At 47.3% G+C, this 24,639-nt stretch overlaps 1 protein-coding gene across 1 annotated transcript; it reads right to left on the bottom strand.

The window, feature by feature from the left end:
* Positions 1–563: 563 nt before the first annotated feature.
* LOC127306714 (protein indeterminate-domain 4, chloroplastic) lies at positions 564–11,680 on the bottom strand. Its single transcript, XM_051337408.2, has 4 exons — positions 11,482–11,680; positions 10,715–11,006; positions 9,297–9,696; positions 564–2,226 (listed from the first exon to the last, which is right to left on the bottom strand). The coding sequence occupies exons 2-4, from the start codon at positions 10,917–10,919 to the stop codon at positions 1,041–1,043; spliced, it is 1,791 nt and encodes a 596-aa protein (XP_051193368.1). The 5' UTR covers positions 10,920–11,006; positions 11,482–11,680; the 3' UTR covers positions 564–1,040.
* Positions 11,681–24,639: the final 12,959 nt, after the last annotated feature.

Raw genomic sequence — 24,639 nt, 5'->3', positions numbered from 1 at the left:
GTTCTATCATGGTAATCGTATCATCATCTTATTGCAGATGCGATACACCACCCGAGATGAGGTGCGGGACAACCCCACTAATATACCCCGCAGCCTGAGCCTCCCCCAGGATTTCATCCATGGCATCGACTGCAAAGTCGAAGAGAATAGGGAGAGGGGGTCTCCCTGACGCACCATTCACCCATTCCTGAAGTAGTTGCCTGCATCACCATTGGTGGTGATGGAAGTCTGCCCACCCCCCCCCCCCCCCTCCCCCCGCCCCCCGAAACCAAACCTAAGGCGCGGCCCTGGGTCAAAACCTTTATAGGTAAGAACCTCCCTAAGGAAATCACATGACAACAGAAAAAAGATGCTCGATGGTTTTGCCCATAAATACTATAACATTTGCTACTTTGCATGTTGCGTTGTAATTGGCAAGTTATCTTTGTTAGAATGACCCTTGCGTATAGATATCAAATGAAAATAGTTGTGTTGAGGGGTAACCTGAGCTTCCTGAAAATAGCTGGTATATAAAGAGAACCTTAACATTAACAAAATTGTACACCATAAACACCCATGAGCAATTACGGAAAAAGAAAATTCATACCACCCATTCGGGCTACAGCAATGTCATTATTTGTAAGAAAAGAAAAAAAGATTGAGTTTGGGGTGCGCAAGTTCTAACCATCCCTCACATTGCCAGCTACAAAAACCTTACGGTATATGCAACGATCTCTCCCTAGCCGGCATGAATTAATCCAATTACATTTAATAATATTCAACTGCGGTAACAAAACATTGACAGGAAGACTGCCGCTAAATATAAGATCTAGTCTAATGATTTGAGTCGTTTTACCTTTCTTGAATTGGTGGAAGAAGAAGCTCATGCATTGATGCATACCCTTCCAACCTTGCTCCCAGAAGTCAAAACATTTGTGCTGACATGTAAACAAAGTTGTAAGTAAACAGCTTCTTCCATGCATATGGTTCTCAGGTTCACGACTCGATCGGAACGAACTTAAGCCAGCTTCATGCCTTTCTAAAGAAAATTAAGCTCATCATCACTGCATCCTGCCTCCATTGAAGGGCGACGAGGCCGACTTCATCTCGGCCTCCAAGAAGCTCATGTCGCCGCCGCCGCCGCTGTGGTGCTCCCCTCTTGCCACTGACATCCCTCTGATCACGTCCCCTCTGCCACCAACGCCGAGAAAGTCCCTTGTCACGTCTCCACCGCCGCCGCCGCTGCCCCCACGGCCCTGCTGGCTAAATTTCACCTCGTGCTGGTCCATGTCATACAGTCTCGGATCAATCATACCCCGGCCGTTGCCGCCGCCTCCAAAGATCCCGCCTCCGTTGCTCCCGCCGGCCAGCGAGTTCATCAGGCTCTGGAGATGCATTCCCTGGTCCACCATGCTGGGCGCGCGACCCTGCTGGTCGGACTGGCCCAGGAAACCGCTGAATATGGAGGAGGAGCCGCCGCCGTCCGCGCTGGTGCTGGAGCCCATCTGTGCCGCCTTCTGGAGCAGGGCCGTGGCCGACATCTGCGGCAGCATCGCCATGGCCTGCTGCTCGTTGTACATCCCAGCGGGAGCAACAACCTGGTGGTGGTCGCCACCGGAGAAGTTCCCACCGGCCGCGGCGTTGAAGAACGCCGCGCCGGAGTTCTCAGAACCGGCACCACCGGCTCCTTCACTGATCTGGTCATTGTTGGCCATGTGCCCCTGGCTGGCGTGGCCGTGGCTGGAGGTACCGCCGGAGCTGTTGGCGCTGTTGGCGATGTAGCCGCCGAGGTTGAAGAGACCGGGAGCCGACGACGCCGTGCCCCCGGAGCCGTTGCCCTGGAGGTCCGGGAGCTGCATGAGGCCGTGGAACGGCTTGCCCTGCAGGAACGCGTGCGGGCCGTTGTTGTTCCCGTCGCCGAACTCCTGCTGCGTCTGGCCGAGGTGGAACGGCGCCGGTGCTTGGGGAGGCGGCAGGTTGCGGAAGGTGGACGACGAGAGGAGGTGGTCGAGGCGGGCAGCCATGCCGCCGCCGCCGCCACCGCCGCCGAAGCGGAGGAGGTCCGAGGATGCCTGCTGGTGGTACTGGCCGTGGACGTCCTGGAAGGAGGATCCCACCTGAGAGAGGCTGAGCGCCATGTTGGCAGCGGCCGTGGCGCCGCCGTAGAGGTGGGCGGCGGGTGCCAGGCGCGCGCTCTCCTGGGTGAGGGCGTCGCAGAAGGCCCTGTGGGTGATGAAGCTGTCCCTCCTGCATACGTGCATGTAGGCGGTTGTTAATGCATGGTTTGGCTAATACCGAAAGACAAAGGACAAAGTATGGACGTATATGCAGGAGTTGCTTGAGAAATACTACTATCCCGTGAAATGCTACGACGGAAATGTGACGGCAGTGTGTCACAGTGGCAGTCCTGTAGAAATTGGTACAGAACACACGTGAAAGGTGCCCAGGTGCATGCAAAATATGCTGTCTTGTCATCCGTGCAAAGCAAACAGTCAACATATTTTTGTATATATGGAAAAAATTGTGTATGCTGTACTACTTCCGCAGTGAAAACAGAGTAGATGCACAACTGAAAAGTACTGATGTTTTTTCTCGCAAAAAAAAAATAACGTAGGCATATTATTCGTTGTATGGTAGCTGCTATTTTTTTTGGACATTTTTACCAATATAAGTACATGTACTTTGGCAGAAGCAGGAAACAATTAAAAGGGTGGGTACACCTCAAAATAAATTGTACTTCCCAATTGTGATAAAACTTTGCCAAATAAGTAATATCTGTAGCCAATATTTCTTAAATTAGGGGTAGAAAAAGATTTCAAATTTTAGGTAGGGCACTGCCCACCAGATCCACCATGTCCCTATGTACTCAACGCCTCGACCGCGACATTGTCTGCCAACCATGCTAGCTAACAGTGCATTTTTAGCATACTCTACATTTGAAAAAAAATATACTACCCTCTTTTGGAATCTAAGTTAATCTTGCCTAGTTTATGAATTATTTTTTATATCAGTGTGACTAATTCTCCGCTAGATGATGTCACCATATTCCAGCTACAACCCACGTCGCAACTCGCTAGTAGCACGAATCACGGAACAATCCCAACTAGCATGAATCATGAGGCAATCCAACTACCAAGATTTTTTTTCTCAGTTGCAACCGCATTTGTAACTAGAAAAATCTTAGTTCCAACTCATGCTAGCACGAATCATGGTGCAATCATGTGATTTAGAAGTCGACGGAGAACTAAGCTAACTCAGTTGACTGGGAGTTAGCAAAACCAAAATATATTACATTATTTTATTTCACATGACAAGCAAAAGGTAACTAAAAGAAATACCATAAACGAGTTACCTATAGATTTTGTTTTGTTTTAAGAGATTTGCTAAATCTCAGTCCTTGTAGTGTTAATATCTCCATGTGACATCAAATTTATTGCACATTAATTACCAAGTCTATATTATAGTCTAAATGCGGACAACCATTTTAGCCAAACTTACTGGAATGTTTATCTTAGATTAGAAATCCGTTTTTTTACCTTTAGTTTTAACTTTGTATATGTAGGATACGAGCAAACTTTTTTTTTATCTAAATTGAAAAATGGTTTGTTTGTCTTTTCGTCTATAGTGAGACGATGAATTTATACACGTGAGAAGTCTTCAGAAGGAAGATCAGGGTGAGTGTTACAAACTTCTTTCATATGTAGATAAAGATATGATGCTAACAGTTCAGTTAGTTCATGAGTAGACAAGCCCCGGAGTTTGATATCTCTTAATTAAAAACATGTGCTGAAAAAAACATGTCATATAACGTTCACTCTATTTACTTGACACCCTAGAATCCATGCCACAATAGGTAATTGTCAATATAGCATGTCGTTAAAAGGTAAAAAATACATGAGGAAAGCTACAAGAGGAATACTTAGCAATAAATTCTTAAAAAATGAATTATATGATATCTAGCGAACCCCTGGGATAGCCTATGTGGATATAATTGTGGCAAAGTATTACCACAGCACAGAATACGGCTCGAAGTCTTGCTAGTGTGCTACTCCAAAAATATCACATATAAGAGAACTTTGCTACAGCCTGTGCTTGGGCACGCAGTGGCACACCCAACCGGCCAGGGTTCGAATCACGTCGTGATCAACTATAGCATCTCACGTTTCTCTTTAATGATAATAATTCAGCGGGTTCCTTCCCCGCTGGGCATGTTTTATTTTTAGAGCAAGGAGTGAATTTTAATAGGATGCAAATACTTGCAGAAATTATCGGTTGTTGTTGTTTTGTATTTTCCCTTTTTTGCTTGGCTTAGGCCTCTCTATGTTTGCTTCTGTTTGGCGTTGGCCAGCTTGAACCTCGCGGTGCCGCTTCGGCAAGGTCTTCTTTGTTGGTCGCTTCTTCGGGGAAGTCGGAGTCGCTGCGGGTGCGGAGTGATGACGATGACGCCGGTGGGCAACCTCGACGACGATCTTCGCCTAGGTGGTGTTTGTGCAGCTTCGGTGGGTTGCCAGGGTGGTTGTGTTTGCCCATGCGACGGTCGTGTTCCATGACGGTCGGCATGGGTGTTTGTACTGGTTTTTGGTCGGTTTTCCGTTAATAAACTGACCACCTATTCTTCTCTATTAATGAAAATGGCAAGTCTTGCCTCGTTTCAAAAAAAAAAGTTTTTGCCTTGTTTTAGAAAAAAGTTAGAAATGCTCGTAATTGACAAACTTGATCAAAACGTGGTCTATTTTTTTTGTTAGAAGTGAGCTGAAAAGAAATGTTTCTAATTTACGGTAAAACTTTAAAACAGAATTTAATTTAATTTGTGTTTGGTTGATTTGTTCTCTCACTATTTACACCGGCTGAACTAGTTACAATTTTTTTCGGTTGGTGTGTGAAACTTCTATTATCTCGGGGGGCCAATATGAAGTTGATGCTGGCCCTGCCACAATTAACCCCTCTATTTCCTAATATAAGATGTTATTATAGCCAAATCATGAATATATTGGTTGTAATAACATCTCATATCTTATGGAGACAATAGATATATTATTATTAATAGATTATATTATACTGCATTAGAGTCTGAAGTGTGTGTATGATTTGACTAAAACAAACCTGGTGTTTCACTTCCATCACACTCCATGACAGCTCGTGATCCCAGAAACTCATGTCAATCAAGGAGGAAAAAGAGGAAACGGGCAAGCAGGTTGCTTGGCGTGCCATGCTAGCTACTGATATAGCTAGATTCCGAACAGTGGGAAGCTTCCAACGAGAAACGGCAGCAACGCCACAATTTTGTGCGGTCCGACTTGAGAGAAGTTAAATTTTAGCAAAGCTCTTATCCCAAAGTAAGATTCCAACCAAAACCATCTCGAAGAAGATCCGAGGAAAAACAATGGCTGCCGTGCCTACTACCCCTAGCTAGGAGTGGGAGGGAGGGAGGCCGGGTCCCGGGTCCTTGAGAATTATTGAGGCGAATGGGATGTTGCTGCAAAGAGACAGCAGAGTCCGTGAAAGAAATCATTCAAACATTTGCCACATCTGAACGAATGAATGCAGCTAGCTTCTGCAGATGCATTCTATATACGCCTCCTCCCCGTTGCAGAAATATGTGCCGAAGTGGTGAAAGATTGGGTGCCCACCCTGCTAGCCGCAGCCCAAACTGATCAATGATGCAGAGAGAGAGAGAGAGAGGGAGATAGAGAATCTTGCTGCTAGGTCCTGAGAGTTGCACCCACGTGAAGCGATGTGAGGGCCTGGATCGATGATGGAGTAACGTATCCAAGCAAAAGCTGCGAAGGCGTACGTGAACCTGCCGTGGCTCCTAGCTCTGAGCTTTCTGACACGGCCAACGACAGGTCTCGCTAGCGAGTAGCGAGACAGCTCATGTGAGTGACAACATGGATAGACTAGCTTAATACGTGGCAACCCGATTCTGGGAGAGTGTATGTATTTCTGTATGCATGTAACGTGTCTGTCTGTATGTGTGCTCATGTTCTTGTGTTGTGTCGTGTGAGCTGTGGGTGTCCGTGAAGATTGTGCTACTGGCTACCGACGACCCGGGTAATCGTTTACGCACCAATGTGACGCACAAGTACGTATCAACGTATGACGACCTTCTCAAAAAAAAGTACGTATGACGACTCGTGCAAGGGAAAAACTGGCAAGTGCGACGAGTTAAGCATTACAAGACAATGACCATTTCACGTGTGTTAATTTCCTGATTTCTCCTGTTATCCCCCGCGTGGACTCCGGCAAACATTCTGGCGAAAAGTTGTTTTGGATATTTTTAATGTAGACAACATATAGTATATGTTCACGTGGTGGGTGAAGTACCACGGTTACAGGCCAACAAAATTTGGTTAGAATTTGGGCGGATTGGTTAGTCCGACTGAAACCATATGCGTTACCGGCCTCCACTTCCTTTTACCCGAAACATTATATTCGAAATGTTAAAAAAGTAATTAAGTTTGAAATTAAAATTTCCCTTGAGAATCGCATGTGATATTTGACCGAGATTTTTCTTCTGTAAACTTTCCTAATTTCTCCTCTCAAGTTGCCCCTGCATGACCTTCTCACTCTTCCTCCCGCAAACCTTCCGGAGAAAAGTTGGTTTGGATATTTTTACTGTAGACAACGTATAGTATGTGTTCACGTGGGTGGGTGAAATACCATGGTTACAGGCCGGTAACAAGAATTTCCAGCCCCTTTAAGTAAGTGTATCATGCAAAAAATCTCAGTCCAGTCAAATTTGGTTTGAATTTAGTTTGGTTGGTTAGTCCGACCTAAACCGTATTTGTTACCGGCCTCCAATATAACTCCCTACCCCAACTCATTTCTCCGTGATTTTTCGATCCTTTTTACCCAAAATATTATATTAAAAATGTTAAAAAATCATTAAGTTTGAAATTAAATTTTCCCTTGAGAATCACATGCGATATTCGGCCGATTATCGCTGGCAACCATGGTTACCAAAAATATCGCCCCCTCCGAGATATTTTTCTCTAATTTTTTTCCCTAATTTCTCCTCTCAAGTTGTTCCCCGTGTGGCCTTCTCACTCTTCCTCCTGCAAACCTTCGCACAAACAAACTAAGCGGCCAAATGTTATTTGGGATATTGTAACGTAGACTACATAGTATGTGTTCACAAGGATGAATACCTCGGTTACCCCTCAGGTAAATGAGTTTATTGTGTAAAACAACTCGGTCCATTTAAATTTGGTATAAATTTATGTTGGTTGGTTAGTCCGAACTAAACCATATGTGTTGCCGGCCTCCGATACCATGCCGCAACTCCTTTGTCCGAGATATTTGATTCCTTTTTCCCGAAACATTATATTCAAAATGTTTTAAAAAATCATTAAGTTTGAAATTTAAATTTCACTTGAGAATCACATGCGATATTTGACCGATTATCTCCGGCAAGCACGATTACCAAAAATTCTGGCCCTCTCCTAGATCTTTTTTTCTCTAAAATTTCCTTATTTCTCTTCTCAAGTTTTCCCACGCGTGGCCTTCTCACTCTTCCTTCCACAAACCTTCACACAAACAAACTAAGCGGACAAATGTTGTCGCTTGAGTATCACACATGCGGTATTTGACCGATTATCTCTGGAAACCACGGTTACCAAAATCTCGGCCCACTCCTCCAAGATATTTTTTCTTACCAGCACCCAAGGCCCCCTTACAGCAAACTAAGGTGAGTGAACAGACGCAATGAAATACTTCTAGATACGTATATGTGATTTAGAAAAAGACATGTGTGAAATCCGAGACAAAACCCTAACTAACCCGCGTGAAGAGATGTGAGGGCCTGGATCGATGGCGTAACTTATCCAAGGAAAAGCTGTGAAGCGTACGTGAACGTGAACCTGGCTAGTTCTGAGCTTCTGACACTGCCAACCAAAGATCTAGCTAGCTAGCTAACGAGCTCATGTGACAACATGGATAGACTAGCTTAATTACGTACGTGGCATGCGACCCAATGCTTGAGCCTGGGAGTATATATATATGTATATATATGTAACGTGTCTGTATGTGTACCGATGTTCTCGTGTCTGCCAAGATTGTGCTACTGACGTCCCGGACAATCATTTATGCAGTAATGTGACGCACAAGTACGACGACTCGTGCAAGGGAAAAGCTGCAGGTAAGCTTGACGAGTTAAACATTACGTACAAGACAATGGCCATTTCACGTGTGTGTGTGTGTGACAGTGTGCTAATTTCCTGATTTAATTTTTCCAATATTTCTTGATTTCTCCTGTCATGTTGTCCCCCGCGTGGCCTTCTCACTCTTCTTCCGGCAAACCTTCCGGCCGGCGAAAAGTTATTTTTAGATATTTTTAATGTAGACATGATATAGACTGTTCACGTGGGTGAAATACCACGGTTACATGCTAGTAACAAAAAATTCTAGCCCCTCTAGGTAAATGAGGTTATTGTGCAAAAAAATCTTAGTTCAATTCAAATTTCGCTTGAGAATCACATGCGATATTTGACCGGTTATCTCCGGCAACCATGGTTACCGGAAATTCCGCCCCCCTTCGAGTTTTTTTTCTCTAAAATTTCCTAATTTATCCTCTCAAGTTGTCCTGCGCGTGGCCTTTCTCACTCTTCCTCCCACAAACCTTTGCACAAACAAACTAAGCAGCCAAATGTTGTTTTGGATATTCTAACGTAGACTACATTGTATGTGTTCACATGGGTGAATACCATGGTTACCTGCCGGTAACTCGAATTCCCAGCCCCTCAGGTAAATTAGCTTATTGTGTAAAACAACTCGGTCCATTTAAATTTGGTATAAATTTATGTTGGTTGGTTAGCCCAAACTAAACCATATGTGTTCCCGCTCCGCTATAACCTCACGCGCCAACTACTTTGTTCGAGATTTTCCGTTCCTTCTACACGAAAACATTATATTCAAAATGTTTAAAAAATCATTAAGTTTGAAAATCAAATTTCGCTAGTGAACCACATGCGATATTTGACCGATTATCTCCGGGAACCGCGATTACCAAAAATTCCGGGGCCCTCTGAGATTTTTTTTTCTTACCTGTACCCAAATCCATACAACAAACTAAAATGAGTGAACAGACGTAGCATCAAAAGATAGCAGGCGATCCAAGGACAGTAGCATGCATGCATGCGATGCAGCAGGTGGTCCTTGGCATGCCAAGCTAGCCGAGTTAGTTACCGTGAGACCGCTAGCTGCAATGCTGCCATGGATAGATATACTACCCACGCGCTGCCTGCGATTCATACTACCTACGTATATATGCAGGAGTATGCATGTGACGTATGTAAGGATAGATCGAAGAATGTACGTACCGGGAGAATAGGGTGCCGCAGTCGCAGCGGTACTCGCGGGTGCCGCAGACCTTGGAGTGCGCCTTCCAGTCCGACTGCACGGCGTAGCGCTTGGCGCACTTGTCGCACTTCCACTTCTTCTCGCCGTGCTTGCGGCAGAAGTGCTTCTTGATGCCCGTGAGGTCGCCCAGCGCGCGGCCGGGCTCGTGGTGGACGCACGTCGGCTCCGGGCAGAGGTACACCCGCCGCCGCTGCACCTGGTTCGGGTCCTTCTGCTTCAGCTTCCACGGCAGATTGTGGCCGCGCCGGTGCAGCTGCAGGTTCTGCTCCCGCTGGAACCCCTTGTTGCACACCTCGCACACGAACCGGTTCGTCGCCATCAGCGTCTTGGGCGACAGCGCGATCACCTCAGCGTCAGGGTCTGCATTCCATTTTCATTCAGTTATTAGTAAATCATGAATCAGCAGCTCGATTACATATCTCTAATAGTGCCACTTACTACTCTAACTGACTAGAGTGTTACTGTATACTCAACAACTTAGCATGCGGTACCTACTGGTGTTTCTTCCTTTGGTTTTTGGCGAGGAAGGGACAAAGGGAGGCAACAAAGGGGAGAATATTTGCATCAGACTTTGGGCAAGAAAACACGCGGAAAAGGCATTCGCAGCAAGCGATATAGGGAACAAAGGAATTAACGACGATCGCGTCGCGGCCCCCAATCTGCATCTCTCATAATTGGCAAGAGGAAGAAGGAGCAAGCAAAAGGGTGAAGAGAGGAGAACAGCCGGAGTACATGGAATCTTGCTAGGGAAAAAAGATATTCCAATTTGAACAGACCATACTCGTGACCCGTGAGCCCGTGACTATCCATTCCAAGGAATTTTTCTTGGAACGCATAATGAATTGCCGAACCAAATACAATCTACTACCTATACTGACGCATGCATGAGGATTTCAGAGGAATGAGAATGAGCGGCTGAATATATATAATCTAGGAATAGTTAGGTGCTCTCTAGCCTACTATTCAGGTGAGAATCCGAGCCTTAAATGAAGCACAGTGAGTAAAAGATGCGACGACCACTTGGTTTGGATCGAGGTTGCTCGCGGAAGAGATCCATTGGACGAGCTAGTAAGAGAGAGAGAGAATTGGGACTGAAAAACACATGGGACCATTTCCATGCCATATAAACCCAGTGAAAACAAATCTTGGATTCCCTTTTAACAACACACCCTTTTTTTTCTGTTGGCAATCAAGATTTCGGAATCAAGAAACAAAATCCAAATAAGGTAAGATCGACAAATCGAGAAACCATGTGTAGATCAGAGAGTCGCAGGGCTTGCATCTAAGCCCTCTCTCGGAGCAGATCCAAGCAAGGACAATTGGATGATGCTATGCATGCAAGAACGGAACTGCAGAAAGAAGGAAACTTTTTTCTTACCAGGCATGGTTCTCTTCTTCTTCACCGGTGGCACCGCCGCAGCCGGCTGGTCCGGTCCCGCCGCCACCGCGCTGGGCGGCGCGAGGGCGGGTTGGTGGTGGTGCTGCTGCTGCAGCGGAAGCAGTGGCTTGATCTGGTCCTGCTGGTGGCCATCCCTAATTCCAAACAACGCCGCCACAGCCGCCGCCGATGAATTGGACGCCATCGCCGTTGAAGCTAGCTACTCTCGCCGGAAGCAGGCAAAGTTTTCCCTTTTTGTAGGCTAGCCTTCGGCTAGCAAATTTCCTTTCACCTGAAGAAAAAAAAGCAGCGCTTTCCGTGTGAGCCATGAGTGCCACGAACAAACTCGGGAGGAAGCATTCGAAATTGGCAGTACACAACGTGCAAAGAAGACGCCAGAAAGCTGTTTCCCATCTCAGACGAGGATGAGGAAAACACCAAACAGAAAGATAACAAAAGGAGGAGAGAATCGAGAGCCAGGAGAAGGCATGTCTATCTCATCTCATACGTGCGTCTTTGCCCGGAATCGATCTGGAACACGAACAGCAACAAAAGAATCGACACGGAAAAACTCCAAAGCGTCAGGACTCAATCATCGAAGACGAACAAACAAACTTGGCAGTGGAATCCAAACCAACAACAAACTGTGCTCGGAAACAAGCAAGTAAAGAAAGAGCTGGAGCGAAAAAACAAATTAGAGCTCGCAAACACCCAAACTACACACGTATGCAGAGAACAACGAGAGATTTGTATCTTCTTCCCCGTACCTGCGTGTCTCTCTTATCTATCTGATCTTGCGCTGCTTCGCTAGCTGTGGTGGTCTTCTCGCTCGCCCTTGACAAGGGGGAGGGAAGAAGAAGAAGAAGTGGAGAGGGGGGAGGAGGAGGAGGGTATGGAGGAGGCTAATAAGAAGGTTGCTGTCTGATTCCTTTCGTTCGTTTCGCTGTCAAGCTTTTCTCTCTCGCCTTTTGCCTCCAAGTACTGTACGCTCCTCCGCCGTATTAATCACCACGAGTATCTGGGTAGTATACTCAGTGATTGTACTGAGTAAATGAGTACTGGTTTAATACTATGTACAGCACAGAGAAATTAAGAGGGGGGGTAGAGAGCAGTATAGAGTACAGCCAGCTTGTGGGAGAGGGGAGCGAGCTCACGGAGGCAAAGCGGCCGGTGTCGTCAAGCAGCTGTGGATCGGGTCCACCGACTGCACACACACGGGTCGTCAAGCGGCTGAGGATTTGGGTCCACCGACACTCGCCGACGTAGGCCGACGCACCACGCACACGCTCCATGGATTGGATTTATGTATGCATTACAGCTTACTCACCTCGTCCGGATGTGCTTAAATCTTAATCACCCTGCATGCTTGTAGCTGGACAGTTCACTGATGGTCATCGGCTCAGAGACCAAGGAGAACCGCATGGCTGTAGAAGCTAGCTAGAGCGCGGTTGGTAGCTGTGGGCCCAATTTTCTCGCCCCGTGGGGGGAAGAGCTCTCGCGGTTGAGACCCTATTGCGGTACCCACGTTAAACTGTCTTATGGTACTTGCGCCAGACTGTTTTGCAACGACTGAACTGTCTTGCGGTGCCCGTGCCAAACAGTCCTACGGTGGCCGGACTGTCTTATGATCCCCGCACCAGATTGTCTTGCGGTGGTTGGACTATCTTGTAGTTCTTCGCCGGACTATCTTGCGGTGAAGAGGGATCGGGGTTGTACCACTCGTGTGGGGTAGGGGTTAAAAAAGTATGCATGTCTATACATGGGCACACCAGATTTTGGATGTGGGTTTGGACATGGGCTTGGTAGTGTTTGGGGGGAGGGGATTGTACTGGAGCAAACCTCCGTGTTTGGTAGCTCTGAGCCAAAAAATTTGCTTCGTGGGAACAGACTCTGTGGGTGTTAGCCTGTTCGAAATGAGCTAAGGGTCAAATTTTGCACTTTGTTTGATGGCTTGTGAAGCTTTTTTCTACACTGGGTGGGCTACTATCCCCTCGTTGTTTTCTATTATACCCCTATTGATGCACGGTATTGGTGTTGGTTGAACAAATGGAACTCTCATATTGTTACCATTGTTAAGATAAGGTGAGCTTAATTGCTTGTTACATCTGATCATAGAGGAATCATAAGAAAAGGAACTTGACGATCACCACGATCGGGACAACAATGATGAAATATTTCACCGCACTCTCTCGTACGTGAGGTGTTCCTTCTCCTAAAGACATAGCTGGAAGAAACATTGGTTGGCGATGCATTAGCTGATGAGGCATTGGCTCGTGAGTCATAGCCTGAATAGCCATAGTGTGATCAGCCAAGAAGCTCCAGTACTCCTCTTGTGCGTCGTCCAAAGTATCGTACCCTTTGTAGATGTTGTTGGAGAAATCATTGACTTCATCTTGCAAGATTCTCTATAAATTATAAAATCGTGGTTGCATCCCTTGAACACCACATACCACTATAACACGCCAGGGGAAGAACAAGTAATGTATATGATCGCAAGCATCAATGAAGTCATAAGAAATCATCCCAACTTAATGCCAAAAGTTGATCACAACTTCATCCTACCACTACAACTATGGTGTCACCTACCTACACAACAAAAATGGGTGTCATCCTAACACCGCAAGGTAACCATCACATGAGCGGTTAGTATATACCACCTCATCAAAATATATAGTCCATCATAAGTTTTGAAGCCCTAGTTACAACCAAAATATACAGCATCATCATCGCCATCACCGCGCATGCATCCCAACCCCAATGGCCTCAAGGCCACCACTACAAATTGTAGTTGTACTTGGCTAGGTAGGTCCTAATCTAGAGGACCCTATGTGGCGGTAACATACCCACAAAGTTTTTACCCAAGGCCCTGTGGTCAACGAGGTGGTTGAGAGCCGCCATCACAGACGTACTCCTTGCAAAAGCCAACACTGTCCATGACTGTCTGGTTCAAGTCAGGGTGCATGTTAGTGGGCTTGTTTTCTCGGATGGCCTGCACGACATCCTCGATAGTAGAGGTCGTGTGGGTGAAGGTCACGATCTTGTCATCATCGAAGGCGCCCCTATTCCTCTTACCCGATATACCTTTTGAGCGGCGTCAGAAGGCTTCTCAGGGGCACCATCGAGGACCACCGTCTCAGAAGGCTTCTCGGGGGCACCTATAAGTGCTGAAAATAAAATTCAAGGAGTAAAACTAATGCAAGAAAAGTAAAGTGTAGTAAAATGAGGTAAAGTGAGGTAACTCAAGGGAGTAAGTGTTCTGGCAAACTGCTATTCCATTTGTGTGGTTGTCACAGTTAGTGAAGCTCAATAGTCTTTTTAGTGTTTCTTCTAGAGAGGAGCCAATAGATATGTGCAACCATTGTTATGAGCAATTACACCCATAGTAATTGATCCCAAGGCCAGCTAAGAGAAAACAAGGGAATTATTAAGACATAAATACCAACCACTTCTGTAAGCTTAAAGGTCCCCATAGTTATACCCCTCGTTGATTAACCATGAATTAATATAACATGAATCTAAGAATTGGGAGATGGTTTCTATCAAGCTCCAGTTGTCCCTCCCCCTATCATCATGCAACAGTGACAACCTCATGCATTCGCCAACATATGTGTGCACTCATACATAAGTACAAGAGATCATCATAGAAGATAACAAATAATTATATGCAACCATCAACAAATTATCTCACAATTGCCAAGAACAAGTCATTACTCAAACAAAGACATAGGGACACAATACATCATGGGAAAATGATAGATTGACTCACACATCATGTTTTCTAGGAGATTACAAAGGGTAGATGAAGATGGTGCTGCGGGTGTTGATGAAGATGATGATGACCACGCTGGAGGGGATTGAGTCCACCAGAAGTGATTCGGGTCGGTTCCCCCTCCGATCTCCACCGGCGACGGCCTGTTGACTCTCTAATTATGTGTTTTTACCTCCGCCTTTGTAGCCTCGAGGAAACCCTGGGGGTCATATATAAGGGTTTTAGGTCAAACGAAGTCCGTGGGAGCAAGATTGAGATTGATCGGACAGTCGATGAAGAAACGAGCCCATGTGGCGCGCCCAATGGGGAGGGTGCGCCACAAGCCCTATATCCTATAACATTGATCCCCTGGTGTCCCACTTTAGCTCATTTTGTTTGTCTCGAAAATTCCAAAGCGTGGGCTCTGACCTTGCCCAGTCCCGTAGCTCCTGGAAAGTCAAAAACACTAAAAGAGGTGTTTTGTGCCAGACAGAGTTAAAACCAGTGGAGAGGGGATTGTTTAGAAAATACCTGAAAACAATATTTTAAATGGAAACCCGAAGCTACTAGAAAACACCTAGAAACCCCACGATGGATGAAGTAACTTGCCATCAGGGCCTCATGCCCTAAAAACACAAACAACACCCCACCAGCTAATTACTGGGACATCACTAAATCGCCCCATGGAAAAGAAAGGAGCACACATCTGATTGGTGAGCGCCTCATGCTCTTGCTTCAGAACATTTCACCAACATCAATCGATGGTCTACCTTCAAGGCATATATCTGCATATCCCGGGCCAGGCCTCTGTTCAATTCCACTAAGGCGCCTACAATGCTTCCACCCCGCGCGAGTACATCACGCTGCGTCTGTCACCAAGGCCCCGCTTAACCATGCCGCCGAGATGCACAATGCTCCACCTCCGCACCACCTCTAGCCATTGTCTGCTACAAGAAAAGATGTCCTCAGCAGGGAGAACGGGGCCACACGTGATGGCTCCCAAGTGCAATAGATCAATTGTAGTACTTTTCAATAAGAAAGGTTGTCAAACCCACGAGGAGTTGAAGGTATTGGTTACCAGAATCGACAAGAAAGCAGTAATAATAAAATAGCAGTTTTGGTATTTTTGGGTGTATAGTTTGCGACAAAAATAAAGTGCAGAAAGAAAATAGTAAATAAGTAAATGCTCTTAATGAGAGAAATTCCCAATCCTCTATGCATACAGAGGACAAGCTCAAATGTGTGTGCTTATATGAGACTAAAGTTTTTGAGGGCGACATGGATTTACTAGCATGTGAGTTCTACACAACATGGTAAATATTTTGTAAAGCTTTATTCAGTTAGGGGCGGGGCCTATATTAGGTGCTGCCATAGATATGTGCAAACACATCGCTTATGATGGTTTTAGAGCCATTTTCATGTGCAAGTATATGAATCATTAAGACATAAATGTCCCACCATAGCAATAAGATCATTAGTCTCTGACATAAACCCCTCTAATGCAACCCATATTATTGGAAAATGGTTTCTCCTAGTCCATCCCTTCCAATACTAATGCATTACATTAAAGTTTAGCCCTATGAGCCCATATAGGTGAAGTAATGTGCAGTTGATGTTCGCAGAAAACTATCATAGAAAACCATAAAAGATAGAAAACTTGACCAAATACTCATTGCACATCATAGAATCATAACCAGATCATCCTATGCCCTTAGGAACGTGGGGAACTACTCACAAGTGTCAAACATGATATGGACCAAAGGCACAATGATTACAACACAATCTGAATATATAGTCTCCTCACCAAATAATGACAAAGTAACAATCAGAAACATGCAATAGCACTAGAAACAATCTCCGGGGTTCAATTCAACACAAACTGAGGGGGATGGCGTCGATCTCGTAGATGGAGATGGTGGTGATGATGGTGCTGTTATCACCAGAATTTGACCAAGGCGGAGGTGGGCCACGATCAAGACAAGCTTGAAGGTTATATATGGAGAAAATACGAAGATCGGCCTTATATGCAAAGTTGGGCTAGATTGCCCATTTATCTGTAATTTATTAGATCGTATCTTAAGTTAGAAGTTAGAGTTTTACCTGTGCACGGTGGGATATTCCCACGTTAGAAAGTCCGCTGGACTATAAATATGTATCTAGGGTTTATGGAATAAACAACAACACAACGTTCACCCCAAAACAAACCAATCTCGGCGCACCGCCAACTCCTTCGTCTCGAGGGTTTCAATCAGGTAAGCGACATGCTGCCTAGATCGCATCTTGCGATCTAGGCAGCACAAGCTCCACGTTGTTCATGCGTTGCGCGTACTGAAGCGTCTTTGATGGCGCGCAACGTAGTTATCATAGATGTGTTAGGGTTAGCATAGCTCTTCGTATAAACATGCTTACGTAGTGCAACCCTTGCATGTCTAGCCGCCCTCACGCCTATCTCAGGCGTGGGGGCGGCACCCTGCTTGTTCATCATCTAGTAGATCTGATCCGTTACGATTGCTCCTTGTTATGCAAGGATTAGTTTAATATCTGCAATAGTTAGGCCTTACAAAGGGGGGGAGGATCCAGTGGCACGTAGGGTGGCGTTCGCAAGTCCTAAACAGGATGTTCCGCGGATCAACATCATTGTTGGTTCTTTGGCCTTGTTTAGGATCGGCTTATGAGCACCGTGCGTGGCCGCGAGGCCCAACCTGGAGTAGGATGATCCGATTATGCGGTGAAAACCCTAAATCGTCGTAGATCTCATTAGCTTTATCTTGATCAAGCGGGATCACCAAGTATTCGTGCACCCGTACGGATCATGGGTGGATCGGCTCTTTGAGCCGATTCACGGGATAACCCGAGAGCCGATCGAGGCTCGTATTTAATGTTTACGTGTATGCCATGCGGGAACATAAGCGAGGCATCCCCATCACCTTCCCGACCAGGTATAGGTCAGGTGGCACGCCCTTGCACTTCGCATCGCCGCGTGTGACCAGAAGAGCATTGCGGGCCGTCGCTCGGAGGGGTCTCAGCCAGCCGCAGCTCTAGGCTCTTCCCGGCTCTACCGTGTTGACAGGCCGCTGCCCGCCGGTGGGTTTTGGCGATCAACACATTCTGGCACGCTCGGTGGGACAATCGTCTACATCAACCACATCGCCATCTACATCTGAGATGGCGACGGACGGCACGCCAGTCACCTACGAGGAGCTGCCTGCTGAGCTCAAGAAGAAACATGACGAGATCAAGGCCACCCTCGAAGCCGACCTCATCGGCTCATATCACAGAACTCGTTCACATGGCGTCAGGCGGAAGGGGTTCTCACCGGAAGGCGCACTCGATGAAGTGGATCTATACTGTCCCGTCGAAGAACGTGCAGAGCCGTGCGCCAGGAGATTGGTGGCATGGTGGCTCACTCATTGCGTCTCCATTCCGAGAGCCTGGTGAATACTTTGGAGCACGTCGCCGTTCGGTTGGTCAAGGAGGTCATGAAGAATCAGCACTCTCTATTAGAGCCAACTCTCAGGACCTACCGAGGAGAAGTGCCACTCCAGCCCCGTCTGCCGTTGTCGTGCACATCGGCGGCACCAGGAGTACCTCATTCACCGTCACGCACCGTTGACAGGATTAACGGTACTTGCCTTGGGAGGTGCCAACCAGGGCACTCGTTCAACATCAACATGATAGGACTGGGACACCCCCTGGATGGAGAAAAAGGCGAGGGCAACTGCTCTCGTGGCAAAGATAAGGAGGAGGCTGCTCCATGCGATCGGCCCCGACACCGCCAAAACATCTTGGTGATGATCAAGGTAGAAGCCGATGCTAGCGATCGACCCGTAGTATCCGTATCACATGCTCTCCCGGTATGTGGCGTCGACCTCACAGGTGACGGAAAGCTAGGGTACGGGTTTACATCAGCTGATGAGCTAGAAGAAGTCGACATCGGTCCTGGGGACAAGCCTCGACCCACTTTTATCAGCAAGAAGTTAGATCCACAGCTCAGGGGACAGATGATAGCCCTGTTGAAGGAATACCCAGATTGCTTTGCATGGGATTACACGGAGATGCCTGGGTTGGACAGGAGCATCATTGAGCATCGCCTCCCCCTTAAGAAAGGATTTCGGCCATTCCAACAGCGAGCACGTCAGATGAGGGCCGAGATCCTGGAAGAAGTCAAGAAGGAGATTGAGAAAATGTTGGCCGCTGGATTCATCAGGCCATGCAGGTATGCTGAGTGGATCTCCAGTATCGTTCCGGTGGAGAAGAAGGATGGCCGATGGCGCGTGGCCATCGATTTCCGAGATCTTAACAGAGCCACCCCAAAGGACGAATATCCAATGCCTGTGGCAGAAACATTGATAAACGCTGCTGCTGGCCACAAGGTGTTGAGCTTCATGGATGGCAACGCCGGTTATAACCAGATTTTCATGGCTCCGGAAGATATACACAAGACCGCATTCAGAGTACCAGGGGCAGTAGGCTTGTTTGAGTACGTGGTCATGACCTTTGGACTGAAGAATGCTGGTGCAACATACCAACGAGCCATGAATTATATATTTCATGATCTGATCGGCAAGTTGGTGGAGGTCTATATCGACGACGTGGTGGTCAAATCGGTCTCCATGGAGGGGCATTTGGACGATTTACGGCGCGTCCTAGACCGAACTCGGAAATTCGGGCTGAGAATGAATCCGAAGAAGTGCGCCTTTGGCGTGACGGCTGGTCAATTCCTAGGTTTTCTGGTTCATGAGCGGGGAATTGAGATCGGCACGAAAAGTCGGGGAGGCGGTGCGTACCATGCAGCCGCCCACCACGAAAAGGAGCTCCAACGCCTCATCGGCAAGATCAATTTCGTCCGGCGGTTCATCTCTAATTTATCGGGACGAATCGAGCCGTTCATGGCGTTGGTGAAGACTAAATCTGACGACGAGTTTCAGGGGGCAGAACGAACGGGCGTTTGATGAAATTAAGCGATATCTCGACGACACACTTTGTATTAGTTCCGCCTGACAAGGCAGGCCATTCTACATCTACCTGTCGAGGCTGACACGTCCATTGCTTCGGTAGTGGTGCAACTCTACGAGGGCGTTGAGAGAGTCGTTTTCTACCTCCAGCCAGAAGGATGCTGGACGCGGAGACAAGATATCCACGAGGTCGAGAAACTTTGCCTCTGCTGTTCTTTACCTCGCACCAAGCTTCATCACATCCTTCGACGGCAGAAATCACCGTCATACGCAAATCAGACGTTGTCAAGCACATGTTGTCGGCTCCTGTTTTGAAAGGCCGACTCGGTAAGTGGATGTTGGCGCTGTCGAATTTGATCTCCGGTACCCGGCCGCGAAGGCGATCAAGGGCCAAGCGTTGGCCGATCTCATCGCTGAACGGATCGGTACCAATATAGCAGCACTATCTATACGAGCATGGGCTATGTTCTTTGATGGATCGGTTTGTGACGGTGGTTGTGGCATCGGCATTACGCTTGTGTCGCCTCGGGGGGCAGAATACTCCTTCTCCATCAGATTATCTACCTCTTGCACCAACAACGTAGCGAATATGAAGCAATACGCAAGGGAATGGAATTGCTATTGGAAGCTGGAGCGGAAGCTGTGGAGCTTTTGGAGACTCAAAGTTGGTGATTAACCAGCTCACGGATGAATATAATTGCGAAAGTGAATCGCTTTTCCCATATTGGATGGAATGCCGTGAGTTGATGACACGATTTCGGTACATCAACTTTAATTGGATCCCAAGATCCCAGAATACCGATGCCAACAATCTCGCACGAGATGGCGTCAGGCTACATAGATATAGCCGACGGATCGGAAGTTCAGATACAATTCCTGGAACAGAATGATTGGAGAGCCGAGATCTTCGATTATTTAAAAGATTCGGCTCGGGGGGCACCCAAACGGATACGATACAAAGCCATGAAGTATGTCCTTATAGGAGACGACATGTTTTACAGGGACATTGGAAGGGTTGCTACTCAAGTGCCTAGGACCGATTGAATCTAATCGGCTTTTACATGAGGTACATGAAGGTGCACCTGTGGAACGCATCGATCGGCTCATAAGATGAAGTGGTTGATCGGGCGATCAGGGTTTTATTGGCCCACTATGCTTGAAGATTGCTTCAATTATTATAAGGGGTGCCAAGCGTGTCGATGTTTGGAAAGATTCAGATGGTGCCGACATCAGCGATGAACCCAATCATCAAACCTTGGCCGTTTCGGGGTGGGGAATGGATATGATCGGTAAAATCCATCCGGCGTCAGGTAAAAAACATGAATGGATATTGGTTATCACAGATTACTTCACTAAGTGGGTGGAAGCCGTCCCTATGAAAAAGGTGAAATCAGAAGATGTGATCAAATTTGTGAAAGAACACGTCATTCATAGATTTGGGATTCCCCAAACTATCACGACCGATGGAGGTTCGGTCTTTACTTCTAAAGAGTTCAGGAAGTTCTGTGATGACTTAGGGATTAAATTGATCCGATCATCCCCGTACTATGCTCAAGCTAACGGGCAGGCTGAGGCGTCCAATCAGAGTCTGATCAAGTTGATCAAGAGAAAAATCGACGAGAACCCTCGGGATTGGCATGAGAAGTTATCAGAAGCATTATGGGCCTACCGCATGTCGTGCCATGGAGCCATAAAGACTTCGCCGTACCAACTTGTCTATGGACAGGAAGCCGTATTGCCTTGGGAAATTACGGCTGGATCAAGACGTGTCATGTTTCAGAATGATCTGACAGCTGAAGAATATGCAGCTTTGATGAGCGACACTATTGAGGACGCAACAGAACTCAGGCTTTGGTCGTTGGAGAAGATTAAGGAGAACAAAGCCAGGGTGGCTCGTGCTTACAACAAAAAGGTTAGGCCAAAGGAGTTCCAAGTTGGTGATCTTGTGTGGGAAGCTGTGTTGCCATTGGGAACCAGGGATAAGGCGTATGGCAAATGGTCTCCTAATTGGCACGGTCCGTACAAAGTTGTCCAGGCCTTGAAGGGTAATGCATACATCTTTGGAGGAGTTGAGCGGCGAAAAATTCCCAGTGGCTGTAAATGGTCAACACCTCAAGAAATATTTCCCAAGCATGTGGGATGATGGACAGTAAGATGTTGGGGCCGATTTCAGAATCGGTCAGTAAGAAAAATATAATAAGATAAATCACAGCCGATGTACAGACATCGACTTGAGAAGACATATGGAGATTAACAGTATGAAAGTACAGCCGATGCGTGGGCATCGACTTCAGAAAACAAAGCCGATACGCTGATATCGACTTTAGCGAAATAAGTTTATACAACAGCTTGGCTTCAGGCAGCAATATGAGCCGATGTTCTGCTATCGGCTCCCTGTGCGACGACTCCATTCGACAATCGGCAAGGGAGCGAAATTAATTAAGGGATTTTCTTCATTGATAAGGGGATTTCTTACAAAGAAAGAGCCGATTTCTTAAGAAGGAAGAACAAAAGAAGGGTCTATTGACCAATCTACTACTGCTAGGCCTACACTAGTAGATCCTAATCTACGGGCCATTGCTTCCTTCGTTGTCATCCTCGGAACTCTCATCGGCACTGCTGCCGATGGGTTCCTCGTCGCTGCTCCCATAGCCCTCTACGGGAGCTTCATCTTCGTTTTCATCGTCGCTGCTGTCGTCGTCCCACCACAAGCGGAGGCGCTTCGCTGGCGGGTAGCCCTCGAGGGAGTCGTCGTCGTCATCGTCGTCTTCCTCTTCCTCTTCTTCAGAGGTGGGGCAGCCGTCCCAGGGGAACTGATCGTCCTCGCTCTCCGACTCCGGTTCCCCGTCGGCGAGGAACTGAAGATCTTCGTCCCCGCTGGTCAGGGATTGGTCGTCTTCGGACCAAACCGAGGAGGCATGGTCTTCCAGATCCCATGTTTCTGGGGCACGGATGTCCGGCGGCGTCTCGCGGGAGGAGGAAGACCCGTAGGAAAGCTCGGAGGAGGAGTCGTGGAAGACCGACGAAGAAGAGGAAGAAGAGGAAGACATGGCTGTGGGAGATTGGGGTTTTTGGGTGCCGATGGCCAGAACAAGAGCAGGATGGTGAAGTGGCGAACTGCTCAGAGCGGTTAAGTAAAAGGGGGCTATGGTGAAATTCAATGCCACAGCAGTTTTCGAGGAGGCAGTGCCCATAAACAACGGTCAAATCAACAACGGTCAAATCATGCGGAGCAGCCAAGAAGACAGGGTATCATGACGAAAAATACTGCAATGGTTCTGCTCTGCCACGACATGACCCGACGGGAAAAGCATAATGATTTTGGAAATGTCATTTCCAAAACCAGGGGGGCATGTGTTATCACCAGAATTTGACCAAGGCGGAGGTGGGCCACGATCAAGACAAGCTTGAAGGTTATATATGGAGAAAATACGAAGATCGGCCTTATATGCAAAGTTGGGCTAGATTGCCCATTTATCTGTAATTTATTAGATCGTATCTTAAGTTAGAAGTTAGAGTTTTACCTGTGCACCGTGCGATATTCCAACGCTAGAAAGTCATCTGGACTATAAATATGTATCTAGGGTTTATGGAATAAACAACAACACAACGTTCACCCCAAAACAAACCAATCTCGGCGCACCGCCAACTCCTTCGTCTCGAGGGTTTCAATCAGGTAAGCGACATGCTGCCTAGATCGCATCTTGCGATCTAGGCAGCACAAGCTCCACGTTGTTCATGCGTTGCGCGTACTGAAGCGTCTTTGATGGCGCGCAACGTAGTTATCATAGATGTGTTAGGGTTAGCATAGCTCTTCGTATAAACATGCTTACGTAGTGCAACCCTTGCATGTCTAGCCGCCCTCACGCCTATCTCAGGCGTGGGGGCGGCACCCTGCTTGTTCATCATCTAGTAGATCTGATCCGTTACGATTGCTCCTTGTTATGCAAGGATTAGTTTAATATCTGCAATAGTTAGGCCTTACAAAGGGGGGGAGGATCCAGTGGCACGTAGGGTGGCGTTCGCAAGTCCTAAACAGGATGTTCCGCGGATCAACATCATTGTTGGTTCTTTGGCCTTGTTTAGGATCGGCTTATGAGCACCGTGCGTGGCCGCGAGGCCCAACCTGGAGTAGGATGATCCGATTATGCGGTGAAAACCCTAAATCGTCGTAGATCTCATTAGCTTTATCTTGATCAAGCAGGATCACCAAGTATTCGTGCACCCCGTACGGATCATGGGTGGATCGGCTCTTTGAGCCGATTCACAGGATAACCTGAGAGCCGATCGAGGCTCGTATTTAATGTTTACGTGTATGCCATGCAGGAACATAAGCGAGGCATCCCCATCACCTTCCTGACCAGGTATAGGTCAGGTGGCACGCCCTTGCACTTCGCATCGCCGCGTGTGACCAGAAGAGCATTGCGGGCCGTCGCTCGGAGGGGTCTCAGCCAGCCGCAGCTCTAGGCTCTTCCCGGCTCTACCGTGTTGACAGGCCGCTGCCCGCCGGTGGGTTTTGGCGATCAACAGGTGCTGATGGAGATATTGATGGAGATGCCTCCTCCCAAGCCAAGGAGGAGTGGGGATGTCGATGGCGTTGATTTCCCATTCACCAGAGGCACCGGTGGAGCAGGATCTTCCCTCTCCCGGAGTAGGAGTAGACTTTCGCCTCCTCCGCCGCCTCAAAAAATCTCGGGAAAAATATGGCTTTTGTTTTTTGGCGAAACGGGGGCTCTGGTATAAAGGAGGACCCGAGACAATGTTCTAGGTGTGAACAAGGGTGGGTGGGGCATTGAATGTACTATGACGTCGCCTAGAGGGGGTGAATAGGCGGTGTATAAAAACTTCTATTTGAGAGCTAAACTAGGCGGAATAAAACTACTAAGTGTTTACTAGTTTAGCTCAAAGCCTATCAACAAGGGGTTTGCCTAAGATCACCAACAACCTATGCTAGAATGATGAGCAACAAGGTGATAACAAGCTAGGTATAGCATCAAGCATGATAGATATCATAATGTAAAGCGCATAGGTAAAGGAGCTTGGGTTGAGAAGTAACCGGTGCACGAGGAGACGACGATGTATCCCAAGTTCACACCCAAGGGTGCTACGTCTCCGTGGGAGTGGCGTGGAGGCACGAGGCACTCCAATGAGCCACTAGGGCCACCGTATACTCCTCGAGCATTTTCCTCCAAGGAGGAAAGCCTCGATCCACTAAGGGACCC

This window comes from Lolium perenne, chromosome 6, assembly GCF_019359855.2.
Source record: "Lolium perenne isolate Kyuss_39 chromosome 6, Kyuss_2.0, whole genome shotgun sequence".
Classification (NCBI taxonomy): domain Eukaryota; kingdom Viridiplantae; phylum Streptophyta; class Magnoliopsida; order Poales; family Poaceae; genus Lolium; species Lolium perenne.
The sequence above is the reverse complement of the archived record's forward strand: the minus strand, read 5'-3'. Positions and strand labels throughout refer to the sequence as shown.

Bases quoted from the DNA above. Each gene is read 5' to 3' on its own strand.
- LOC127306714 (XM_051337408.2), bottom strand. From the start codon at position 10,919: ATGGCGTCCAATTCATCGGCGGCGGCTGTGGCGGCGTTGTTTGGAATT. The intron at 9,697-10,714 runs GTAAGAAAAAAG...AATGGAATGCAG, and splicing joins GAAGAAGAGAACCATGCCTG to ACCCTGACGCTGAGGTGATC. The intron at 2,227-9,296 runs GTACGTACATTC...GCACGTATGCAG, and splicing joins TGCGGCACCCTATTCTCCCG to GAGGGACAGCTTCATCACCC.